The sequence below is a fragment of the Zosterops lateralis genome (assembly GCF_965231275.1).
Source record: "Zosterops lateralis genome assembly, chromosome: Z".
In the NCBI taxonomy this organism is placed as follows: Eukaryota; Metazoa; Chordata; class Aves; order Passeriformes; family Zosteropidae; genus Zosterops; species Zosterops lateralis.
This window is the reverse complement of record NC_139800.1, coordinates 76,218,540-76,245,228: the sequence shown is the minus strand read 5'-3', so window position 1 is coordinate 76,245,228 and position 26,689 is coordinate 76,218,540. Positions and strand designations below refer to the sequence as shown.

The 26,689-nt window shown below is 43.4% G+C and overlaps 1 protein-coding gene across 1 annotated transcript; it reads right to left on the bottom strand.

Moving 5' to 3' along the window:
- Nucleotides 1–701: 701 nt before the first annotated feature.
- ACOT12 (acyl-CoA thioesterase 12) lies at nucleotides 702–24,770 on the bottom strand. Its single transcript, XM_083884026.1, has 15 exons — nucleotides 24,640–24,770; nucleotides 22,105–22,174; nucleotides 18,798–18,858; nucleotides 17,737–17,838; nucleotides 15,673–15,805; nucleotides 13,581–13,731; nucleotides 10,791–10,910; nucleotides 10,015–10,165; nucleotides 8,843–8,898; nucleotides 8,421–8,481; nucleotides 7,071–7,154; nucleotides 5,188–5,321; nucleotides 3,351–3,479; nucleotides 2,176–2,302; nucleotides 702–1,385 (listed from the first exon to the last, which is right to left on the bottom strand). The coding sequence occupies exons 1-15, from the start codon at nucleotides 24,746–24,748 to the stop codon at nucleotides 1,251–1,253; spliced, it is 1,623 nt and encodes a 540-aa protein (XP_083740152.1). The 5' UTR covers nucleotides 24,749–24,770; the 3' UTR covers nucleotides 702–1,250.
- Nucleotides 24,771–26,689: the final 1,919 nt, after the last annotated feature.

The following is a 26,689-nucleotide window of genomic DNA, read 5'->3' as shown; positions in this document are numbered from 1 at the left end:
CCCGTGCTCCCAGAATGAGATGCTGCAGGTTGTTCATGTGAAGAAAATGCTGATCCAGAATCAGGTCTGGTCCCTGCTGCTGAGCCATGTGCCAGGAGCTGTGTCTCTCCCTGCATTCCTGGTGAAGCAGAGCTCGGCAGGCAGAGCTGTGCTCAAACTGAGCCACAGGCCAGGGGACACTGGAGAGGTGACACCCGCAGGGCTCCCCTCGGTGTCTCCCCTGCCATGCTGCTCATGTGCAGACAGTGCTGATGGGTTCTGCAGCCTGTAAATCCCTGCAGCAGGCTGTGCCCTGGCTGCAGGGCCAGCTGAAGGTGTGTTCAGTGGGAGCTGTGCCAGCCCCCAGAGCTCTCACCCTGGCGGTGGTGACACTGCAGTGACATCGAGTGGCAGTGCTGCAGCTCCCGTGCTTTGTCCCCCCACCCCAGGTCCTCCAGGGTCCAAATGCTGATGAGCACACGGTTGCTCTGACCGGGCCCCTCTGAGCTCAGGCAGGAGCAGCAAACAAAGCAGACACACCACAGCCCCTGGAGCCATCCCTGGGTTTGTTGGTGAGGAGTGGATCCAGGAGTTGCTGTTCTGTGTTTGCTCCAGCCTGGCACAGCTGGCACAGAGGATGGAGCTCACAGCTCTCCTGCAGAACCCCCCACCACTGCAGGGCGGCCTTCTGCACCCCCAAATATTGTGATGAGTCCGTAACCTCAGAAACAATAGTTTATTGGGAGTCACAGATAAATGGACAAGTACTAAAGTACAGACATTAGCAAACACTAATTTACATGGACTGTAACCAGTTTATAAATAATGGATGTGCAAGGAGCTGCATGGCCAGGTCAGAGCACTGGTAAAGTTACTTGGTAGTATTGGTTTCTGCTGGTTACAAAGGAGGGTATTTTAAAACTGCCTGGATGCCACTCTGTTCAATGTAACGTTAAAATAGTGAAATAGTGTTATGAACTACAGCTCTACTGAGCCAAGTTCTGCCTCCATTTATATAAAATTCATTAATGCAGTCAAAAGCAGAATCTGTTCCTTAATCTTTTTTAAATTAAAGATTGAATTTAGAGCCTAAGGCCTAAGCTTGGTTTGATAGAAAATGCTTGTACCAGGTATTTTCAGGCTGAAGCCCAATACTGACTACATGATCTGGAGCAAGTAACCTACAGAAGAATGATCAACACCCTTGCAGGAATTTAAACCAGAACTGCTTGATAATCTTCAGATGTCCCTTCATAAATCTGTTTTTAACTTCAGCACTTGCTGTCTTTCAGCTCTAAGAACTTGATACATTCCAAAGCAGTGTCTTCAATGGATTTTGATGAGCCAGTAAGATTTGCAGCTAAGTAAGGCATAACTCCTGATGTCACTTGATTGAAGTAACACACCTGTTTGAACAAAAGTAAATGAAACAAAAAAGCCTATGGATTGCAAGTTAGCCATTTTTTTGCAGAGCCTGGATGAGTACCAGAGTTTTTATGGATGTGAATAGAAGCACACAGTGCTTCTGAAACCGAAGGCAATAATTTGCAAAAAGCATGCCTTTTTTACAGCACTCCAGTGATCTGGGTGTCCTCACTGCTCTCAGATCCTCCAGCATCTGCAGGTAAACATACAGAGCAGTGCAGCAAGAAACACTCTGTATAACATGTAAATATATGTGCTTTGTGAACAAAGCTGTTGCCTCAAAAAAGGAACTGCAGCCACCAAGAGCTGCTGAAAGTTTTCAGAAATGTGTTTTCTTAAGTGGAAAAGTTTTGGCCTTCCCATGGCAAAGAAGATTGGCATGGGTCCAGAGATGGGAATCAGATTGTGTGATTCGTGGCATATGAAAGTTCAAGCGAGGAATTTAATTTGAACTAATTCCTTGGCCTTTGTAGTCAGTGAAAAGAGAGACACACCACCAAAGACCAGTGCAATGCACATCCTCTAGAGGTGTATTTTAGGACTCAGTGAATGACTCTGGAGGGGTAGGGCAGCCTCCAGTGCTGGGTTTAGAGCTCATTTCTAGCAGTCAGATTGGCCAAAGTTGGGTAAGACAGACTCCACACACCACACTGAATTTTTTTGGAGGTGTTTTGCTGTTCCCTTTGCAGACTGCCAGCTCAGGTGAGGTGACAGCCCCAGGACAGGGGGGACAGGGCAGGGGGCACAGCTGGGCCCTGCAGGGCTACTCACGGTGCAGGAGCTACTGCTGTTGCTGTGGATCTGGAACCCAGCACAGAGGATTTCACTCCTGCAGAACTCCGGGCTCGGGGGCACCGTCCTGAGGGTGACCGACCTCACAGCCACCGTGTAGGGCTCCCTGCAGGGCAGCGACAACCATCACACCCTTCCTCTTGTTAAAAACACTCACAGAAGTGACTACAACATGTCATTGTCATAGGAGAGCAGAGGAGCTTGAGTGAGTTCAAGCATCCTGGTTCAAAGCTGGGCCCTGCTGAGTCTCAGTGAGGCTTCAGCACAGACTCCAGCCCAGGTGACCTCTGTGGCAGACAAAAAACAATTCCCCACCTTTTCTTTTTAATTTACCCCGCTCTTCTCAGCCCACATTTACAGCATCAGAGAGCACCCCTTACCCAGAGGCCTCACAGTGTGGCCACAATAAAGATATCCAAACTTATTCAATCCCCTCATGGAGGGGGAAAGCAAGCACTGTAAAGAATACTGCCTTTTAGTGTTAACTTGAAGAATTACTGAATGTGAGAAAAGAAACAGAATAAAGAAGGGTAAGATACAACAAAAGGTTCCATTTGCCCATGTTTCACTATTGGGCATATTGAATATTCACATATTCACTATTGTAAGAACAAAAGGAAATCTAATAAAAAATAATAAAGCTGTAAAAAGCCGGGTATTTAAACTGAGCAAGGGAGTTGGCAGAATTTATAGATACAATAAATGTGTAAGGTTTCAAGCACTTCCTTGACTAAGTAAAAACTCTGTATTTACATGAATGGGAGTACAAAGTCACTTCAAATAAACGAAAAATAAACTCGCTGCTCGGTGCTTCAGCCCACTGACAGGCTCTCTGGGACATGAATTTTTTTCCCAATTTGCCTATTTGAAAGTCTGGCCTATTTGCCCTCCTGGTAGACCACTCCCAAAGAGTCACTATCAAAGAATCAATACTGGACTATGCTAAACATTTCTGATTCTCTGGATTTATTTCACTGCACCTTCACATCGCAAAGCAAATCTGGTTGTACAAACTTGGGCATCAACAAAGGAATCTCACTCCTTAAAAAGTAAAATGCCATCTTCTGTCACCCGGCAAAGGGTGACAGATAAAGGTCACAGGACTCCAGACTCTGGCCCCAAAGTGCTGAGTTAAAATCAGTTAAAATACTCACTGTGGCCTGCAGGGCTGCCTTTGGGACACCAGAACCACAAAGTCTCTGGGTTGGTGGCCTGTCAGGGGGGCAGATGTAACGTGGTAGATCTTCTCCTCTTCACTCACAGCCTGCAGGAGCTTGCATGTTCTGTGAATACATTTAACACACACATGTGTGTGCAACAGCATCTCCTCCAACAAACTCAGTGCAAACGGGCTCCATCCTGACACTGAACCTTTGATTGTCACCTTACAGCAGCAAGGCACAGAGAGTGAAAAATTTAGGCTTTCTGCAACACCTCATCAGCAGTATTTCTTTAGGTTTTGTTTGTTGCAAGCTGTAAATTCAGTTGAGTTTGCAGATTTTCAATTATCCCTAAAGTTCCACTTCCACCCTCTGGTAAAAATCTTCCAGGATGGAATAACTAACTGAAAATGCTTCACCAAATCAAATTAGTATAATTTCAATTCAACTCTCTCAAATCACTGTTCTACACCATAAAAGGTAAAAAAAAAAAACCACCTCAAACACCTTTTAGAGCCATTCCAAAACCCACTTCCAATCATACAGACTTTCAAACATGTAATTTTTCTGAAAATCTGCATTTTGAAGGACCCCATTTCGTGGTTTCTCAGTTTGACTGTACAGTGAAACTGCACGTCAGTGTCCCCAACAGCACAAACATGAAGGAATTCAGCTTTTCCTTAATTTTTAAAGTTAGCGTGCACAATATATCCACCTCAGTTCTTACTTTTAACTTTTTTTACTTGTTTTGGGTTTTTCTCACTTTTAACATACACATGTCTAGGATTGGAACTGTGCTCATTTAAGAAAAAGATGAGCTCTGTCCTATCCCTCTCTTTTGACAGGGCATTCTGTATTTTGGAACCAGACAAAGCACAAACCAAATTTTGCTTCTACAGTAAAACACCAAAACCCGTGTTCTGACTAATGAACGTTTGATGTCAAATTCTTACAGCACTTTTTTCCTAATGGGGCAGTGAAGTGCCAGCACTTCAGAAGTGTCTGTGTGAGGAGAGAGAAGTGGTCAGGTGTAGGGGCATCCGTGGATGGCAGGGAGAAGGAACTCTGCAGACCTGAGATATTCTAGAAGCATGTGGTTTTATTGCAAGGGTCGTGGGTAAAGAGGGCCTGCCTTCAGCCACCAGCCTCAGCTGAAGCAAAGCCGCAAAGAGAGAGGGAGAGAGAGAGAGGGTATGGAGGTGAGTGAGGTAAAAAAGCTAAGAGGGGTAAGAGAGAGGTAAGAAGAGTGCAGGGGTCAGAGCGGTAAGAGAGAGAGAGAGAAGTAAGGGAGAGGTAGAAGAGGGGTAAAAAGCAAGAGTAAGGTAGAAGAAGAGAGGTGGAAGAGCAAGAGTGCTGGGAGCAATAAGAGCAAGAGAGAGGTCAGAGTAAGAGTAAGAGAGAGAGGACCTTGTTACAATCCATTATATCTCCTTTTGTGTTGAATATTCTAATTTACAGTGACCAACCAGCGCACGATACAAAACCTTCAAACTTTGCATGCAGCCTATGAGAACTACTATATTACCATATCATCCTATATTCTAAACTCTAAAGACTACTTTCTTATCTACCTTTTCCCTGATGCCTTGGCAGGGTGGAGAGGGGCTACATCCTTGGGTCCTTTTGTTTTCTGTCCTTCAGCCTGACTCCAGCTAATCACTGTCTTCCTGCCTGCCATGATCACATCTCAAAGCTGGCCTTCATTTCTATTTTACTCACAAGTTTTACATCTCCAATATTTCTTACTAAACAATCATATCCATAAGCCCTTCCTGTCCCATCTTTCCCAACAGTCAGGGGGTTCAGAGCCCAGGGAGGGGCAGGGTCTCACAGGAAGTGTCTGTCCCAGTGCTGGCGGAGGCTGAAGTCGGACAAGAGGGAGAAGGCGACGTGGGACGGGACCTTCACCTGCATCTCCACCTTGAATGACAGCACAGCCCCCTCCTCATGGGTCCAGATTCTCACCTGGGGAAAAAAAAACACCATGTATTAAAAACAAATAATGATTACTGTGAATATTTAGATGCATAAATGTTAGACATTTGGGACTTGAGCAGATTTTCTCAGGAGTTTCTGGGAAATGCCACATGGGAAATGAGCCATACCTTGGCCTAGCCCCTCTGCCTCTATAGCAACCCAACACTTCCCTTTCCAAAATATCCTTCTTTTTCTCTCTTCTGTGAAGCAGAGCACCCAGAAATAATGATACTCTGAGTAACTACCTAAAATCATAGTTTTGCATCTCTTGTCCCACATCTGTACTGTATTCCCTTTATTTTCTTGGATCTATTTCTATTTATAAGTCTAAATCTTGACACAGAGAATTCAAAAGGAATAACCTCTCCATAACAATGCACACATAAAAGAAGGGTTTGGCACCTCCCATAAACCCCATATAATGGAAGAAGATGGGTACAACGGAATTTTAGAATTAAAGGATTTTATTCCCAAATGCACGTGCTTTATTGCTTCTCAAATCCTGAGAAATTTAACAGATTTTCATTTCCAAGTGATACAAAACTCATAAAGTTCATCATCACTGTTGCGGTTTTGTTGGTTTGGAGTATTTTTTTGCTGCATCAAAAATGAACCCTCTTTTGGTTATGCTGCAGCAACACAAATTTTATATTTCTCTAGATTTTCCTATCTTGGAAGAGGAAATAAACCCAAACATAATCCAGCAGGCACCTTGCTGAAGTAAAGTTTGGTGTAAAATTAAATGCTTAGCAGATTTAAAAACCATCTACAAGAGCTCTGCATCAATATTTCTCTAAGGCACAGAACAGAAATCATGTTGTTCTAGGAGTCTTCTAGACCTGAGAAATCACAAAACAAAGCAGGAGGTGCAGCTGTCAAAACACCTCTCTGCTAAGTGAACACTGGCAAGCTGGATTATCCCTACAGGCTTACAAGTCTTGTGGGCTTGACCAGTCCTCTCCTCAGAGACATCACAGTACCAGTTTTTACCTTCAAAAACTGTCAGTCAGCTTGGGGTCATTCCATTTGCAGGGAAAAGGGAACAAATCCTCTGCACTTTAAGGTCATTCCCCCTTGTGCTGTCCCTCTCCAGACTTCTTGTAAGCTTCTTTTAGGTACTGGGAGGTGCTTCAAGGTCTTCCCAAAGCCTTCTCTTCTCCAGGATGAGCAACCCCATTTGTTCTCTCTGCCTTTCTCCACAAGCTGGTTCAAGCTTGCTTTTCCCAGCACAAGTGTTGTCTGCTGTTTATTTGGAATGTTTACTGAAAGTCTTTAACCACTGGAACAACCTACACCTGACACTGGCAGTTTTACCATCACTGGAATTCTTTACAAGTTCTATCTGCTTTTACCCAAGTATCTTACTGTCTACATGCAAGAGTCACTAAGCAATGTTTCATAGCCTGTAATGCACAGGAGGCCAGACTAAAAGTCTTTTTTTGTCCCAAAACACCTCTGGATTGAAGTGATCTTGAAGTAAACTGCCAGTCACTATCCACATTCCAGAAACCCAGCCTTGGCAGATGCCTGATGTCCCTCCATTGTCTGGAAAACATGTACTGCAACAGGGTTAACATCAGCTTTTTCCTTGACTTTCTTCTGCTGTTCCTAGTAGTGTTTTCCTCTGCTAGAATGGGATTACACAAGTTTCCTCACTGATTTTGGGTTTATAACACCAATTCATGAACAGGGAGGTGCTTTGCTTTCAGATTTCTGTAGTTTCTTTTCTGCACTTACATTATCCAGAGTCTTGGTTATGTCCCAGCCTGGTTTACTTGCCAGATGTGTCAGTGCAGCTATGTTGCTGTAACTCAAATATGCCTGAAACACAAGACACACATCTGAAAATGGAGGGGTAAAGGTGCATTTCACTGAACATTGCAGAAATTAGGTGTTGTTTTTTTCTATCATTATGCTTCAAGTGCAAGCAAATGCTTATTTTCCTCGTAAGTGAAAACACACTTCAGTAGTTTCTGAATTAAAGCACTTCCAGTGGCTTCCTGATGCACTCACATGGCTGTTGGCAAAACAATCTTAATTAAAGGACAACAAAACATCATTTTCAGCTTCTCCAGTTATAAAGCTGTGAAGAACAACTTTGACCACCAGGGAGACAATACAGATAACCTCTCAGACCACTGAATTAATGGTTTTGTCCGTCTTCCTCTTAAGCAATTAGAATCTACTCGAAAATTAACCTCTTCTTTGCTACCAAGCTGGGTCCATCTTGGCAATTGCTTTACACAGCAGGCTTACAGCAAAGAAAATGCAAATATATCCATTCTTTATGCTTGGCTACAGTGGATAGAGTTCTCATTTAACCACTCTACAAAGGGAACACAGCCTTAGAGTCTTTACTGACAGGTGTGATTTCATAGGAAATAAATTTTAAGCAAGTAATTTTTATCATTATGTGCATATTTACATTTGTTGTTCTGCAGGGAAAAAAAAAAAAAAAGAAACTGCTTTAGCCATATATACTGGACACTGAAACAACATTTAGCTTATCTGTAAATTCACCTAAAATCAGATTCAACACCATTCAGTGCAGGACATGGGCACAGTCAATGGCCCAGCATGTCCAAACCAGGGACGCTTGGTGCAAGGTATCTGGGAATGAACCTCTCTTTCCACAGAAACAAAGTTTATGCTATTCCAATACTCATCTCTCTGTTGCTATCTCTGCCTCCACTTTTAGCACTTACTAAATGGTTTCCTCGCTGCCTTTTCAGACATTCCATGGCTGGATAAAGACAAAAAAACCCAAAACCCGAAACTGCTTCCTCTACAGGAAAATTCAATTTTTATAATAGGTGGGGACACTGAGGAACAAATCTGCGGGAGACCTTAAGGGACCACTCATATGCATCTGTTTTAAAGACATTTTTTATCCTTTGTATTGAACTCACTCTTGTATCAGTAGTGAATCATTGACTATCCTTTTAGAAGAGAAATTTCACTGTGTTACACATCCATCCATTTCTCATGACTACCACAACGCTTCAGAGGGTCCACCTGTACTGCCACAGCTGTTTCACACACCCCAAAAGGTGCACAAATACAGCTTTTTATGCACCTGCAGATTACCTGGTTGCTTGTCTCCCAGGCATCAGAGGGCTTGTCTCCTTTAGCAGATAGTATGCATTTTCTAAAACATAATTAAAAAGAGATATAGTAGCATAAATTGGTTCTTCACACATCTGTGTACGATAGGAAAAATCACTTTCAATAGGCTTAAGTTTCTTGTAAGTACAGGTACTTTATCAATTTTTTTTGTTTGCAATAACTGTTTTTCTTTATGAGAAAGACAGTGAGACAAAATAACTTCCAGAGCAAAGTAATTTTGAGACAAGTAGCCCCTAATAATTTCAGTGCCACTGAAACAAAATTGTTTGTAAATGTAAGCCATGTAACAGTCATATATATGTTAAGGAGAGTTCAATTACCTTATTTAGAGGATTATAAAATTAAGTTTTCAAAATCAAGGTCTGCCAGTGACCCAGCTGTACCTGGTGAGTCGAATCCTCCTCCGGGCAATGGCTCCGTGGTACCTCCTCACACCATCCTGCATGAAAAGTGAACCAGAGAGAAACACATCTCATTATTTTAGAACAAAGTCTGAAAAAAGAACTAAAAATTATTTATTATAGATGGGCAAATGGCAGAGGAGTAATACAAGCAAATAGAGCAAATACAAGCAAATACAAGCAAATACTACGTGCAATAGCCTTTTCACAGGCTAACTGGAGTAAACTGGTAGTTTACTTTTTGCCTCAGCAATATTCTCTGAAATTTCAAAGAAACCAATGTGATAGAAGAGTTGTATCATTGTAACATCCTCCTAGTGCTTTTTGGTCCTAAAGCAGTGGCAGCTGGGCAGTGCACCACACACATTCCACTCTTTCTCAATGTGCCACCCACCAAATAAACTATTAACCCAATTTATCATCATCTGGTGTTCAAAGCACAAAGGAAAATTTTATTTTTCAAAGTCAGTTTCTTCTCTTGGGACAACCTGCAATGGGCAGTAGTGAAACTTACTGTCCCAGTGAGTATATAAGGCACCTTGAATCATTTGTCCAGTTCCCATCCTATAAAAAATAAGGTCCCTGATGTTAAAAAAATAATTTTATTTCTGCCTTACACTGGCACACTAAAATTCTTGTAACTGGAGCAGGAAGTTTAGTGATGGGTGTTACCACAGCAAATAATTCAACAATAGCATTCAAACTGCATCAAGAGCTTCATGAACCACTTTCAGTGAAACATGAACTGAGATCTCCATGTCGAAGTAACTGAAAAGCCCACCCACATCATGGCATTTGATTTCCATGGACTTCTTTATTCACTCTATTTCTCATGTTTGTTAAGGGTTTATAAAAATAACTGTTCACTGAATACTTATAAATTTCATCTAGAGTCAGTGGATCTTGCACAAGATGTAGACAAGTGGAAATATCTCCAAACACATCAGATTCTTCTTCTCTGCCCATCAACCACAGAATCTCCAGTCATGAGGACCCTCCACCAAGCCTCTCAGTTTTGGAAGACTAGAGCTAACAATAACAAACTTCCCACTCGAGGGCAAACATTTTGTTTGGAGCTTTTCTCTCCTGCAAGAAGATGCACTGCAGTGCCCTGCTTAGTCCTAGCTTCCCCAGGAAGGCTCCTGAGAGCTCACCTGTGTCGTGGGCTTGACCTTGGGGAAGGTGAGCAGCTCCCCTTTGTCATTCACAGCATTAAAAGTGAGGAATGCACTGTTAATGTGCCGTGGCTGGTCTTTGATCCACTCCTCACAGTTGTAAGCCTCAACACGGACACCAACCTCCACACTGAAAGGGAAGTTTAAATAAATTACTGAACTGCCACAAGTGATGCAGAAGCAGTCCTGAGACATGCTGGAAAGAACTGCAGTACCTCCAGGTGTGCAGGAAGCCTGACTCAAATACCTTCTGTAGCATAGCAAATCAATTACTCAATCTGGATAGACACTTCTGAAATAAAATAAAAGATGGGAGTAGCTAAATAGCATTAACAAAAATAAGCAATAGATAGAACACAGATCTGTCTACAGATGCCAAGATGGGAAGATCCTGGGATCTTCTTCCTGGAAGAAGCTGGCATCTTCTGAAGAACCAGATCTCTAGGAGGAACTCAGCCCTTGAGATTCCCTGAATTTCAGAGGAGTATTTATTGTGTGGATTTGCAGGAGTGGGATTTGGTGACAAATGATTTTTAAACTAGAAGTCAGAGAATAATTTTTTTAAAACTTCCACTGATAAAAGTGAAACAAACAAAAAAAAAAGGGCACATATAGGCAGTTACAGATACATATACATCCCTCAAAGTCCCACTTGAAAAAACAATTAATTCACTAATGGAAATCCTACTGATGAAACCTGAAACACTCAGCGTAGGCTGGAGATGCCAAGGCAAACAAGAGATGAGGAGCTTTACCTGTTGTGAAAAGTGTTGTTGACAATGGCATTGAAGACCAGGCGGTCACCCACAAAGGATGGCCCCCAGAATTTGAACATGTTAACTGACTTCAGGATGGGGTGTGAACGACAGAGGCGGCTGAAACAGAAAGCCAGAGAGAGATATCAAAACATGGAGCTGTGCCAAAAGCACAGCCAGGGTGACCGAATACAGAAACAGGGTCTGCAGGACCTGAAAGGTCATGAAATTACACTGATCTACTCCATGTCAGCATGTTCAGCTCAAAGACCATGTCAACTCGAGCTTCAACCATCTTAATACCACTTATGTCATGCTGCTTCATTTCCAACACATTTTACAAACACCAATTAATTCTCACTGCTTGAGACTGCCCTCTCCTAAAGCCAGACCATGAATCTCTTACCTACAGAGTAACCCCTTACCTCACAGTTTCATTAATTTCTGTGGGACTGCATGGGGAGCAGGCTCCTGAGCAGTGTAAAAATGCCAGACCTTAAAGCCTTTAAACAATTAAAGGGAACCTGAGCAGAAAGGCCAAGCACCACGGACAGTGTCCAAGAAATGCCATGTCAGTTTATCTAGTCTTAATATTTGTAATTTTTGCTTGTTTTTAGATGCTTTCTGCTGGTGTGATATAAAATGAGAATAAAAAACCCTCAGATGGCTACCAGATGCAGCCTGTGTAAATACAATCTCATTTCCAAGCTCTCTGGACCAGGCAAAAATCAGGTTTTTTCATCAGTTCTGCATGTAGTCAAAGACTCTCACTTTCTACTGGGATGTCTGGGCACCACAGGAAGAGGGGACAATATAAAACACATGCCATTTATTTTTAGCCTCTGAAGCAACACAGCACTCAGTAAGAAGCCCATGTACATATCTAGGATAGATTGTTCCACAGTGAAGTTTTCTAAATTTGAAAATACAGTTTTGTAGCACTTCTAGCTTTTAACTCAACTGCACTTTGAAAACTAATGTACCGGTATTGTTAAATGCACACAATTATCTGCAGCTAATTAACTGACTGGTACATCTCTGCAATAGTCTAATACATTTTAATTACTTTGTAATTAAATTAAAATAATTTGCTCTTCTGATTTAAAATGCTAAGCGTTGATTTTATTTACAATGTTCACTCTAAAGATGCAAACACAGTAATGATGAGGAGAGGAACAAACCAGAAATCAGGCTTAAATATTCATTTTTTTCCTGGAAAAGTACACCCTGAGTGCTTTTATTGCAAATGTAAGGAATAAGAAAGTATACATCAAGTTCAAGCTAATATTACTAATATTCAAATGATTTTATTGCTGTCTGCAAGATTTCATGTGTTAGCCAGCCAAAAAAAGGTGGTGGGGAGGCGAGAAGCCAGAAGGAGAGTGAGTAACCTTTAAAATGCCCTTAGAAATTTATTTTTCCACTGCTATCCCTCCTCTTCCCTTCCTCAAACACAGTCTGTAGCCATAGAAACTCTTACCTGGCACCTTCAAAGGTGGGGTTTGAGTGGCCTCACAAAAGGTTCATCGTGAGAGTAGTTACTTCTCAAGCAAAAACTACAACATCTCTGTTTTCAACCAACCTCTGACACCAGCTATTATTCCTGAAATTTTCAACATGAGTAATCATGTTTGGCACTAATTAGTCCAAAGAAAATTCGTTCAATACTCCGTTTGCTGATGTTTCCCTTCCTTTTTTAAATCTAAATGTGACTCCCACTAGGTAAAATCTATCAGATGAAAACAGGTAAATATTCTGAGTTATATTATGGCAAAAATCTGCAACAGTCCCTTCAAGCCACTGGAACTGCATGTGGGGGTAAGGTCAGTGCGCTCTGATGTTACTAAAACAAGTTGTTTATCCAACCACTACAGAAAATCTGTTGTTATCAGTACAACCACTGGCTACAAATCAAAACTGTATGAATAACGAATGGAGAAGTCATTTAATTATTAAAGATAAAAAGGGAAAACATATCTAACGTCCCTGCAGTGAATTAGGTCACTCGGTATGCAAGGAGAATTCAGACTGAAACTTGAGTGCTGCTTACAAAGAAGCTTTGTACAGTGTCCAGGAACAGGAAGGGAGACAAACAATGGTTTGACTCCAGGGAAGAGGAATTAAATGACTATGTCTCTGGGTCACAGTGACAAGCAGAATCACAAAACATACTTAGTTCTTTTTACCTGAAGATGCCCCAGCTCTTTAAACTGCTAAAATTGTTGCAAGCCATAGGATGTGCAACTCAGAGGGACTGAAAGGTCAAGTGGCTTCCTGAGGGTTAAGCATCCATTCTCTGTACACACCAACAAAATGGAACCTGTTTATGTGGATCCTTTTTCTCTGAGTTATTTTTCTTCTGGCATCATGAGGATCTGCACACTAAGTCCTGGAAGGCTGTTCATTTTGGATGTCACTTGATACAGAGTCAGTATTGGGTTTGTCCTGACTAAACAACCAACTTTGTCTTTAAAACACTGCACCAAGCACGAGGACAGGTTTCTGTTCCTGTATCCAGTGTTGGCTTTCTGCAAAGATTCCCAGGAAGGTAACACAGCCTCTTTTGCCTTAGGGTCTGTATGTGTAACAGAATAATGTCTGAGTCTCAGTGGCATGGCATGCTGTGGGAGATGTACCACATAAATAGTTCAAAGACCTCCTGTAATGTGAGGAGGAACAGAAGTCACAAAGGCCTGGGTCTGTATTCTTCATAAAATGAGTCCCTGTGAAACCTTTAACATTAAAAGCAGATCCATTTAGAACCACATGCAGAGACAATGCTGTAGGTACCTTGCTGAAATGCTTGCCACTGTCTGCATCCAAGCCATGATCTGACCACCAAAAGTGTTTCCATGATGGTTTGCATGAGGAGGCAGGACAAGCTCAGTGCTCTGTACGTGAGTATGTTCAGTTGAAACTGCATCTTTCTCTTCACAGGTATCTGAAACACAGCAGCAATGTATCAATGAACGCTTTCAGAAGAAAACACACACACTGAGGCACACAGTTTGCTTCAGGCTTGGTGAAAAGAAGGAAAACAGAAAGGCACAGAAGAGCCTTGTGATTTGCAAGGGAAGCAACAAGAGGCTGAACATTTGCTCTGTTCTCCCAGGAGCTGCTGCTGCAAGTCCTCAGTGTGTGCCCACATCCCTGTGTCAGGAGGAGGTCCTGTGTCCCTGTGTCAGTAGTTACTGTCCTGGGGACAGAAGCAGGTCCTGTGTCCCTGAGTCAGGGGCAGTTCCTGTGTCCCTGTGTCAGTAGTTACTGTCCTGGGGATAGAAGCAGGTCCTGTGTCCCTGTGTCAGGAGCAGTTCCTGTCCCAGCTGGGGGAGCAGCAGCCAAAGCCCCAGTGTGTGGTGGGGCGTTCAGGGCTGCCAGCACTGCCATGACAGGGGCTGTCAGAGCAGTTCAGCACCAACTCAAATGTGTGTCAAAGACTCTCCACTGTGTGTGATGGGCACCTGTACAGATGTGTTTAATTGAAGTTAGAGCAGGACACGATTATTTCATCTTGTTACCGATCCTCTGATTGCCTGAGACAACACCGAACAGATGAGAGAAATGAGGATCTGAAGCAATGGTGACCTTGTATTACCTGAGTATTTCTGATGTAACTTTCAAGTGTTTAGCCATGCATCCTCACTCCAATCTCAATTCTTTTCAGTGGTGTTTTGCAGGAAAAGATTTAGGCGGGAGATTACATCAAGTAATTTAAAAAGTGCCTATCTGTGCTAGGAGCTGCTTTGACCTGAATGGTACTTTTGACTTATGCCATGATTAACTAACTTTGCGATTATGTAAGTGTGTGGAAACATATGACTAACTTGTACTTTGGACCTACTCAAGGTGTTCCCTAAGATCCACTCGTCAAATAAACCTCACTTTCAGGGTATGATTTGTACGTATGTTGCTACCTAGCAGCCTTTACACACAATGTTCCCTCCTCTCTTCTCCCACTCTGCTTGTTCTGTCTCCTTAAAGAGGTGAATTGGTGCTACAATAATATCCTTCAAAGAAGTTTCCAGGAAAGGAGACAAAACCCATTGACCTCTGATTTATCACTCAGGTTATTAAACTGTACCCTGTGAGACACTTACCATGAAGACAAATAGCTTGTTTTCTTGTACCAAACAAGACTCTTCAGTTCTATGAAGTCTTACTAAATTGTTAAGGCTAGATTCTTTGTTTATAACAGGTTTAATCTCTCCTCAGTAAAACCACATAATGCCTGTTATTTATACATGGAGCTACAGCTCAGATTTTCCAAATACCAGCATATTTTCTTAACTGCTCTGAGCAATTTCTTTTGTAGGAGAACACAACAACTTTTGAGCACAACTTCCTTTAAGAACAAAAAATTACTACCATAAATAAAGAAGAACCTCTTTCTTCGCTCAGTTTTTCTAACTTTTTTACCTGTTTTGACCTCCATGTAATGAAACTTCTCCTTGCTAGGAATCATCTTGGGGCATAAACGGTTCTTACTTTGCTTTCTGGCAAAGACATGGCCATAAGCCTGAGTGAATTTCATGCTTTTCTCTATGTCAAGTAATGTCACAGAAGTTTATTGCTGTATTGCAGAGTTCTGTGTGACTGTGAAACCTCATACACAGAACCTATGTGATGATCTGCATTTCACATCTATTTAATGTATGCTTGGCCCCCAACCCTGCATTTGTAAGTCTGGAATTTCTGAGAGACAGAGAAGTCCCTCTCTATTAGAATAACTGCCTAACACACCTCTGGCACCTCTGACCACAAACCTGACACAGATTTTCTACCTGACACCACAACCCCAAGGAGATATTTTGTCTGTTTTTTTTCTTCCTTCCAGCTGCCCATAAGTGTTTGTTCCACCTTCTATGCTGAGTACAGAAATCACCTTCCTTGTTGCTCTCCTGCATTAGCTTCTGAAAGACCTGGACATAGCCCAGACGGATTCTTCTCCTCTCAATAGCCAGGGTGTGCTCCAGGTGGTCTTCTGCAGACAGAAGCTCTACAGGTTTTAACTCAACCTGTGCAAATGGAAAGGAAAAAAAACCAAACAAAACAGTTCTGAATTCCACAATCATAACATTCATTATGTTCAAAGCACACTTTGAACATAAAATGGTATCAGCATTTTCTACAACTTTTTCCTATCAGCTGTCCGAGATGACAAGTTTAATAATAAAACAAGCACAGAGCATAAAGTTCAAGAGATTCTGCATTATTCTTTCAGAATCATTCATTGAAACTCAATGACAAAGTGCTTTTAGCTTTTAAATACGAACACCCATGAGAGCACACAGTGTTTAAGACAGTTCTCATTTAAGGAAAAAAAAAATACAGGAAAAGATGAACTTAATATGAAAGTTTGAGGATAGAATTTTTGAACCAGAAAAATAATTCAGTTGCACTGATCAGTGGTGTCAGTGCAAATTCCTGTGTATGTCAGTTTAATGAAAAGCTGCATCCAAACCTGTACTGGCTTAAGAAAAATACTACATTTGGATAATGACAGCACAGCTGTCACTGAACAATCACTTGTGAGATTTGTCTATAAGGCCTAGCCTCAGAAACACTAAAATAATGCATAAAGCAGTGCACAACAGACAAATTCAATGTTTTGTGTCTTGCAGTGCTGCCACTAATGTTTCTCAGCTTCTGACTCTCTTTTTTCCCCTCTAACCCTCCTGCAGATTCATTGCCTCCTTTCCAGGCCTTTTTAAGAGCTTCCTAGATTTTCCCAGATGGCCCAATTAAAAAATTAAGATGGAAGGTACATTAAGATTCTCTCTGTACAACTTTAGAAACAGTTGTTCAGAAAAGTGGATTTGAAAAAAATATTATTCCATGTCTCTGAGACTTTAGTTTGTGATGGAATTTGAACTGAACTCTCAAACTCCCTCTGGGTCATTCTTGTCTTAAGCCTAATCTTAGTTAATCATCACCAATTTAATCCTGAATTAATCTCCCCAAAAATCTGGGCAAAAGGTAAACAGGTTGATGTTATGAGTATGATATCAAACTAAAAATGGACAATTCCTACTTGATACTATTAAAATATTTCAGGGTAGTAATTTAGCCTTTCAGAGACTAGAGCTGGGCTTTAGTTTTAGTAAAACTGCTCCAGTCTCATTCTTCTCCAAGCTGTGCCACATGCTCACAGAAGACAAAGCAATAGTGACTGGATGCATTAATTGCTCATGGGATGACTCTGCCAGTCTCCAGTGGACATTTAACAGCCAGATGTGCTGTTGTAACATGTTCAGTGAGACAGGAAAGTCAGATCCATGATGCTAATCACATCCAAGAAGGTAGAATTTCACATAAAAATTAAGAGAGTCTGAGAAGTGTTTGGCCTTCCTCACAAGAAAACTCTAAAAGGACTGTGCCTGTCTGGCACAGTGATGTGAAGGCCAATGGTACTGTGACTGATTTCCAAATACCCCCAGAGAGCCGAACACTGGGGAGAAGAAACATCCCTGGCGTGAAAACTAATCAACATAAAAGGCAAAGAACCAATTTAGATTGGAAGTGAGCTTAAAAATAATGTCTTCTGTCTCAACAGTGATGTCTGAACAACCTCCCCGAGAGGGGAAGTGAAGGATAAAAAATCCCACCCTGCAATCAACTTCTGAAAAGGAGAGAGACTCACAAGGATCTTCCTTCCACTGTTTGCCTCTGTCAATACTGTAACCCTCACAAAGACCTCACTTCTAAAATGAACAAATGTGCAAAAGCAAATGGAAACAACAACAACAACCACCAACTAACCATTTCAGAGCAGTGAATTGGGAAAAAAACCCCAAAAATCTATCTTAAAAAGTCTGGACTTCATGCTTTTTTCCTTTTTCCACTGATCAGAGTAAACAATGTCTCTTCTGTTTTTCACAACCAGAAAATTTGGGTTATTCCACAGAAACTCAATCACTCCAAGCTTAGGATAAAACAGGAAAAATACCTTTCCAGCATCAACTGTTTTGGCCACGTATGTTGCATATGCCACACTCACAATCTTTTCAGCATTAGTTAAAACATCCTGTACTGTCACCTTGATGCCAACCTACAAGGAAGAAGGTGATGGAGGAAGGAGACAAAAAAGGTATTTACATCATTGTCAAATTAATTTGGGACAAAACAGTGCAGTTTTTATCAGTCCCTTACACCTAAAAGGAAAAAGGTAAAAACCTACTCTAATCACTGGTACATCTCTGGTCATCACAATATTAACTCAGCTCTGAAAGGTTTTTTATACAACTTTTATGTTTGTTTAGCATCTCTGGTAGGGTAAAATTACAAAAACAGGAGACACTTAGATGGAGTTTTATGGATATTTCCTTGCATTTACTTCTGTGGCATTTGGAGTTCCCATCTAAATCAGTTTCTGAAATCTGTACATGCAAAAACAGTGTGCTTAGAGAGCACAATGAAACACTTGAATGTGAAACACTGGATTTGATCCTGTGGCATAGGCCTGACATACTTCAAAATTCTGATTTTTTCTAATTTTTACAAACTTTTGTAATAATCCCAATAATAATAATCCAAATAATTGGCATCACTCCCAATAATAATAATTGGAACTGGACACAGGCACAATGCACAAAAAGCACCCCCAAAGTTCAGTTCTGATTTGAAGAGATTGGGCAAGGCATTACATACTTAATATGAGATGAAGATCATATTCTGAGATACATCCATTTGTATCAGAAGTTTCAAAATTCTTTGAATTCCACCTATTCAGTGGATCTGGCCTGGACCAACACCACCTATCCCATCCTGCCCACCACACCTGCCAAAGGCTTTAATTCTTTGGGGCCCAGTTGCTACTTTAACATGGATTATTTTACAGGAAACACACAATTGTAACGCTCTGAAAGCAGTGCCATTATTAGTGTTATTGTTCAGATATCTGCAAACATCTGGAACAAATAAACCTGGACCCATGCTGTGTTCCTCTACTGCTCCCACCTCTGCTCTATTCCTTCAATATCTTTAGGAAAAAGAGTGATGATCTCTTACCTCCATGCTGGTTTTGAATGCTCTGTTCACCTTTGTTCTGATGGAAATAATTTGTCCAACCCTGTTAAGAAGAGTAAGACCTCAGAGCATGCAAACATGCAGCTTTATAAAGGCTTGAATCTGCCTCTCTGTGTACTCCCAGAAGTAGTGAAGAGCATCTCTTTAATCAGTCTGTGTCTTCCACACTGCACTGAAAATTCACTGAAAAAAAGTGAATTTTTCACTGTTTTCAGTTTAACACTGTTGTTCACCAGTCAGATTTGGTCAGTAAAACTACAGCCACTCAGAGATCTGCATGACCTTAATGGCAACATTCCCTGTCTCTGCTGTGTCTGTACGATGGCAGGTGTGCTCCAGGTACACCCAGAAATTTTGGCTTTTGCTCAAAAGCACATCCTGCACCAAATCACTGAGTACATCCTGCAGAAGCACCAGATATACTCTTCATGCACCTCTGGCACACAGCTACCTGCATATGAGGAGATAATCCCAGGACATAAAGTGCTCTTGGACATCTTTAAAGGACCAGGTAAGAGTTCATGTTCCAAGTCTTGGCCAAGAGCAGGACAGCTTGTCTCTTCTGTGCTAACACCATCCCTCTGAAAACCATTCTTCCCCATTTACATACATAAAATATCTAAACAGAATTTTTACTTTATTATCTAATGTGATTTCATTATATTATGTATTATCTTTATTATATTGTGCTTTATTTTTATGGTATTATTTACTCTTATTATATTGTTTATTTTATTATTTATTATCTTTTAAATTCTCTTTATTATGCCATCCAGACAAATTTAAATGATGAAATATTTTCTTTTCTTCTGGAATTCCTAAAGCTCCATGTTGATAACAGGAGCAAACCTTGTTTCCAAAGCCCTCATATCCCAAGCCTAAAGAGTGCTGTGAGGCTGGAAGGAAAGCAGTTTGCCCTCAAGTTTTCCCATTGAGCAGGAAGTAAAAGGACACAGTGTGCAGGGTAAGCCAGAGCCACAGCCAAAACAGATGGGTGTCAGGCCACTGCCTCCAGGGAATTCAAACTGAGTTACAAATGCTAGAGAGCAGTCCTGGGGCAGGAGTGAAATACAGCCAAGATTGAAGTAAAATATAACTCAGAGCACTTGGGTACTGACAAAACATTCACAGCAAAGGATTCCGCATAGTTATTACCCCAGTTTATTAAAATAGTATTAATAATAATAGTTGCTTCCTAATTTAAATGAATGAAGTTTTGATGTTTAAAGGTAAAGGTTTACTTAAATTGCTTATTCCACTGCAGAACTAGAATAGGAAATAGGAAACAGGAAATCTGCTCCTTCACAGGACCTGACAGAATTACAAACTACACAGCAATTTTCTCTTTCTTGTTCACATCCAAGAACACAGACAGAATCCTTTGGGTGGATAGGGCAGAGGAAATGGTCAGTGGAAAGAACTAAGACCATCTGCAGGTGCAGAGCCTTCATTAGCTTCTGCAGAAGATGCTCAGAAGCCGTTTTTGCACTATTCATTGCACAGAAAAAACAGAACTGTTAAGGCAGTGGTTCCCAACTGCACAGCCAAGGGACACACTGGCTTCCCTCCAGACAAGAGAGTGTCCAGAACCACAGATATTCAGGGGCGGAAGTCACACCACACTTCCACCTGACACTGTCAGAGACTGACCAGAATGAACTGACTATGATTGACACATGGAAAATTCATAAAATTTAAATAAATGTAATTTAAAATCAGATGTAATTGAAAATCAGTACCACTGAACTGCTGTGTATTACAAGAAAAGAAAGAGGTTATCGTGGTATAGAACTATGTTTTGAGCTATATATATTTGTGATAATTTCTGTTTACATCTCAGCTGAAGTAAGCACAGGAGACTTAATCCTTGCAGAAGATTTAGTAACCGGTTTAGGTAAATAAATCTTACATTAAGTCACTTACTTAAGAAACATCTTATTAATTTACCAGAGAGAGCAGCAAGAACCCTTTTATTTATGCAAGATGTTTGTATAATGAACTAGATCTGGCAAAATTTAGGAAATTTCACAGTGAGCTACAAGAAGGATGTTAGGAATGACCTGATAGAGAAGAATAATTTCTTAAATAATTTATTTCACAGTTACAAGATTTGTACCTGAAATTCTTGTTACAAATGGAACTTTGGTATTACAAGTGACAAAAGAACTAGAAACATTTGGAAACAAATTTGGAAGAAAAATTATTTTCACCATATTCCAAAAATTCCAGAAGCTCTGTTCTGCTTTCAAGAAGCAAGACAGAAAAGTGCTCTGAAGCTACTAAGTCTGAACTATTACACCTGAAAGGGAAATATTACCCCGACTTTGATTAGTTTTCACAGACAGGATTTTTTTCCTAAGGACAAAATTAAAAACACAGAGCCATTCCAGGCATGACAAACACCTCAATATTGTGAAACAGACCAAGAAATTCTCTTTGGAGTCACAGATTTGGTATGATCACGTTCTCTTCTTTGCCACTGGCTCTGGTTCTTACTGTAATGGACGCTGCTCTAACAGTCTCAAGTCTCAGTGCATTATTATTATTTTACACTTATGCCATGAACAGTTTTAAACCAACATCAGCTGCACCTCTGGCAGCCAGTGCTGCTTTGTTCACAACCACAACAACTGCATGTGCACTGCTCTATGCAACCAGCTCTATCCCATCTAACCACTCATTAATTCCCAGACTGCACCATGTAAAACCACACAAAACCCACAAAGTACTGGCTTTAGGTTTCTGTAAAGATATGGTTTAGGAATAAAGGTCCTATTTCCCCTCACAGTGTCTTTTAATCCACTGAATAACAAGAAAAAATGGTTAAAACAAGTTCAGTCCTGTGTTATCTTGTAGACTCAGTCAATTCAGTGCTCAGTGAATGTAAAACATTTCTTCTTTTTTTCTAAAAGAGCTGAAAGAAAAAGATCTTAAGAAATGAACCAAAAGAGAACTTCCAGTAATAAAAACACTAATAAGAGTAAATTTTATATGTATGTATTCCTTATTTAGCAGAGATAAGCAATTCACTGCAGCCAGAGACCACTGGCATCAGGCATCTCAATTGCCAAGTAAAGTTAACAACAGTTTATTTCTGCCCTGTGAAACGGATCTGCTCTCAGGGTGGGTCACACTATCACAGGCAGAAAAGAGCAATTTTGAGGCTTAGCCCTGTGACTGTGGTGAGTTCACAGGTCTGCCATCTCCCATTTTATAACGCCTTGGTTTATCTCTGCCAAATAAGAACCTCCAGAATGAGAACATCCAACTGCTGTCAGCTGGTCCATACCTGGCAGCCTCTTCAAACTGAATGTCATCCATGGACGCCGTCACGCAGGACACCCCAGCGTGCTTCTCAGCTTCAAAAGAGACACAGGGGCACACAGTTACCACTCTGCACCTGCAGGCAGCTATTCACCTGTGGGTTGGTGCCTGACACACACAGGGATCCCACACAGCAGGTCCCGCTTCCTCCTGTCAACAACATAATGCCAACTCCGCAGCGCGCCCCTTGGGGAAAAAGAGAACCTAAATAAGAGTAAAGTCAACTTTTTTTATCGTGATTTTGTTGCAAGGGGTGTTTGTGTTTATGGGTAACGTCAGGAGACGAGACTAGATGTTGCTATCAACTATCTTACTCAGTTTGAAAACCTCAACCTAAGGTCTTTTTTCTAAAAATGAACATTCTGGTGAGAGAGCCATAACAAGCATTTTGAAAGACAGGAGGAGTCACAAAGTGTTACCAAGCTCACAGAAAGCTCACCATTCTGCCTCAAAACAGTATGTCATGAGCATCAGCTAGGGCAATCCAGTGGGGAACTTTTATGTCAGCTGAGGATTCTGAGATACAGGAGAAAAACCTGGATTAGTAGGTAAAAACCTTCGTTTATTAGTGCAGTCACAACAGTGGAAAGCAGCTAAGTACATGTCCTTAGTGCTGCAGCAAAAATGCAGGAATGAAATAAAAATAAAAACAGGATTTAGAAAATTCAAAACCAGAATTCACCTGCTGTGAAATATTTTAAAGTAAATTTGAACAGTTATTCATCTCCCTGGGATGCATTTGTCTGTGAAAAAGAATGCACACTTTTTGTATTAGTTATGAAAGCAAATCCGGACAAGGTGAACATCTTATTTACTGTTAATATTTAATCACCCGGAGTTAAGGTTTTATAGCAAGCTCATATGATATATTATTTATTTGACCAGAGCACCTAGAACTTCCAGTCAAAAGGTAAACCTCCAGTGAACTGGGAGCTGTATAAACCAGAGAACCTCTGCTCCAAAGTCCTGAGTGACAGAGGCAAGAGAGGGGACCAGCAGGAAGCCTGGAAAACAGCACTGCACAACAGACAAGAGTTTTCAGTCCCAACCAAGCCCCGTATTTTCACTGAGCATCACAAGAGAAGCTCAGAGAAACCGGAGGTTTTATATCCATATCTGAAGAGTTGCCTTTAAAAATGCGAGGGGAAAACACAAAAAGTACGGCTAGAGGGTTAAAACACTGAAGGGCTGAATTGTTATCCTTCATAAACCCGGCAGGAGAGGCGAGCGCGTTTGGGGAGGCTGCCCCAGGCGAGGCGGTGCTGGGTGTCGGTGTGAGCCCGCTCGGGGACAGGGACAGCCAGCCCCGCATCCCCGCAACCCGGCAGCCCGGCAGGAGCCCCGGAACGCCGCCAGGCTCGGCAGGGGCTGATAATGCATGTACATAATGCATGTCCCGGGAGCACAGCGCGCTTCGGGCTCTGGCCGCGCTGCCCCTGCAGCCCCTCTCGCAGCGCTCACAGATCACAAGTCACTTCTGCGCCTCGGCTGGGGGGGGGTTTAGAGCCTTTCGGAGCCGAGATACAGCCAGACACGGAGCGTTCTGCACGCTGGCTGGATTTGTGGCTGTTTCACAGAGCCACAGAATCCCAGAATAGTCAGGGCTGGAAGGGACCTCCGGAGACCATTTAGTCCAATCCTTTGCCAAGGCAAGTGGCACCTTTCCTTCTTCTTGTCACACGTGTGCCAATAATCTTAAATTAGTACTCTTCTTCCTTCTCTTACTTATCTTTTCCCACCTCTTTTCTCCCCTTCTGCTGCTCCTTTTTTAAATTCTCCTACTCCTCACATTCCCCTCCCGCACCATCTGACGCCTCACCCTCCTGGTGTCTGTTCCGAGCCGGACCCCAAATCTCCCGGGCTCCCCGAGAGAGATGTGGAGCTCCTGGAGCGGGTCCAGGAGGACTGGAGCATCCTCTTCATGAGGGAAGGCTGAGGAATTTGGGTCTGCTCAGCCTCGGGAAGAGACGGGCGAGAGGGGACCTCATCCATGTCTATAAATATCCAAAGAGGGTGGATCGGGCTCTCCTTGGCGGTGCCCAGCAATGCAAGGGGAGAAAATGATGCCCAGGCGGTTCCACCCGACCATGGACAGGAAAGTTTCCTCCCCCAGAGGGTCGGGGGGCACTGCCCAGGCTGCCCGAGCTCCAGGAGGGTTTGGACACGGCTCCCAGGGATGCGCAGCGGGGATTGTTGGGGTGTCTGTGCAGGGACACAGGATGGACGGGGTGATCCCTGTGGGTCCCTTCCAGCTCAGGATATTCTGTGATTCTCTGATGAAGAAGAACTTCAGCGAGCACAGGAGCAGACTGCCCGGAGAGGATGCGGAGCGGGCCCGTCCCGGCAATGCCCGTCCGCGATCCCTGTCCCGTGCCCTGTGAGGCGGGACGGGATGACCACTGTGGCGGCCCTTTCCCCCCCGTGACCCTCTGCAAAGCCCTCTCTCCCTTCCCCGGGGCGAAACCTTCCCTCAGGCCTCCCCCGCCCCGGGCGGCGGTACCTGCCAGGCAGGCGGCGGCGTCCATCCATCGCAGCAGCGGCCCCGCGCCCAGCTCCCCGCGGGGCCCGGCCTGCGCCGGCAGCACGGCCTGGCACATGCACACGGCCATGGGAGCCCTGCCCCGCTACCACCGCCACCGGCCCCGCCACCGGCCCCGCCACCGGCCCCGCCACCAGCCCCAACCTCAGCCCCAGCCCCAGCCCCGGCCATGGGCGGGACCGGCCCGCCCGGCACCGCCTGGGGAGGAATCACCTCCACCGCCCCCCTGCGGAGGCGGGACGGGCTGAGGGGAAAGGGAGCCCGGGGTGAGGGGAAAGGAGAGCCCGGGGTGAGGGGAGAAGGAGCCCGGTGTGAGGGGAAAGGGAGCCCGAACTGAGGGGAAAGGGAGCCTTGGGTGAGGGGAAAGGAGAGCTCAGGGTGAGGGGAAAGAGAGCCTTGAATGAGGGGAAAGGAGAGCTGGGTGTGAGGGGAAAGGAGAGCTCGGTGTGAAAGGAAAGGAGGGCCCGGGGTGAGGGGAAGGGGAGCCCGGGGTGGGGGATTAAGGCGTCCCTGGGATGAAGGAAAGAGTGGGACGAGGCTGGCGGGAAAGGAGGGCCCGGGCGTGTGAGGATGTGGGGCCGGGGCTGAGGGACTGAGGGGAAGAGGGTGCCCGGGATGAGGGGATAGAAGTGTCTGAGTTACAGAAGTTGCAGTGGTAAGGGAAAAAGGATGAGAGTAAGGGGGTGTTGGGGATGAGAGGGTGGGGTGCCAGTGCTGGGGGAATCGTGGAGTGGTTTGTGTTGAGTTGGAAGGGACCTTAAAGCCCATCCAGCCCCTTCCCTGCCGTGTCAGGGACACCTTCCACTATCCCAGGCTGCTCCAGGCCTTGGTGTCCAGCCTGGCCTTGGGCACTGCCAGGGATCCAGGGGCAGCCACAGCTTCTCTGGGCACCCTGTGCCAGGGCCTGCCCACCCTCCCAGGGAACAATTCCTGACCAATATCCCATCTTCACCTGCTATCTCAGTTTGAAGCCATTCCCCCGTATTCTGCCACTGCATACCCTGGTACAGAGTCTCTCTCCAGCTCTCTTTAGGTACTGGAGGGTGCTCTGAGGTCTCTCTGCAGCCTTCTCCTCTCCAAGCTGAGCAGCTCCAGTGAAGGGGATGCTGGTTGTGTACAGGGCACCACGGACTAGATATTCCCTCCACTTCTGCCCCAGGACTCCTGAGGCCACCTCACAGCCTGGCACCAGCCACTGCTTGGTTTGGTGTGTCCACTGTCACTGAAATGTCTCAAAACTGGCTCATATTTTAATTTTTATTTCTCTTTTAGAGTCTTGCCCTCTCATGACCAACTTGACAGCTCAGCAGATGCATCCAGGGCAGACACATTCCCGTCTCCAGAGGCAGTGGAACCACTGGCACTTCCAGCATGGATATTTTGATTCCCACCTGTGTGGCCACAGCCCCAGTCTCCATTCCTGCAGGAGTCAACAGATTGAGAGCTCACAGAGAACTCTTTCTCTTACCTCCGTCTTCTCACATGCCTGGTAAGGATATTGCTGCTCTTGCACACTGTGAAAATACAAGCATTTCTGAGGACGAGCAGAGTAATGGTTTCTGATCTGTCAGGAGGGTCAAAGTTTTACCATCGCCAGGGATACAGTGTTGTTGCTACTGAAGGCTCAGCCAGTTTGGGGATGCTCAGTGCCTGGGCTTGTCCTGAGGCAGATGTGTTACTGCAATGTAGCAGAGGGTATAAACTGTAAATGCTGTTCAGGAAAGAAAGCAAGTTTTGTATTTGACTATTTTGTTGCATGGTTCAATGCAGCAACAAGACTATTTCCTATAGCCCTTCCTTACAACCTTTCCTCTTGGTAGTTACTGTTCCAGAGAGGGCTTCCCATGTTTCTCAGAAACATACATCCACGAGTTTACATCGTGAACACTTGTTCATTTAAACATTGTTAAAGATCCAGCTTTAACCTATAACAGCCAGGAAAATTTGAATTTTAACCAAGACAGAGTTTCTCAGGCAGTAGGGGTTCTCTTCCCACACAGTCTGTTCCTAT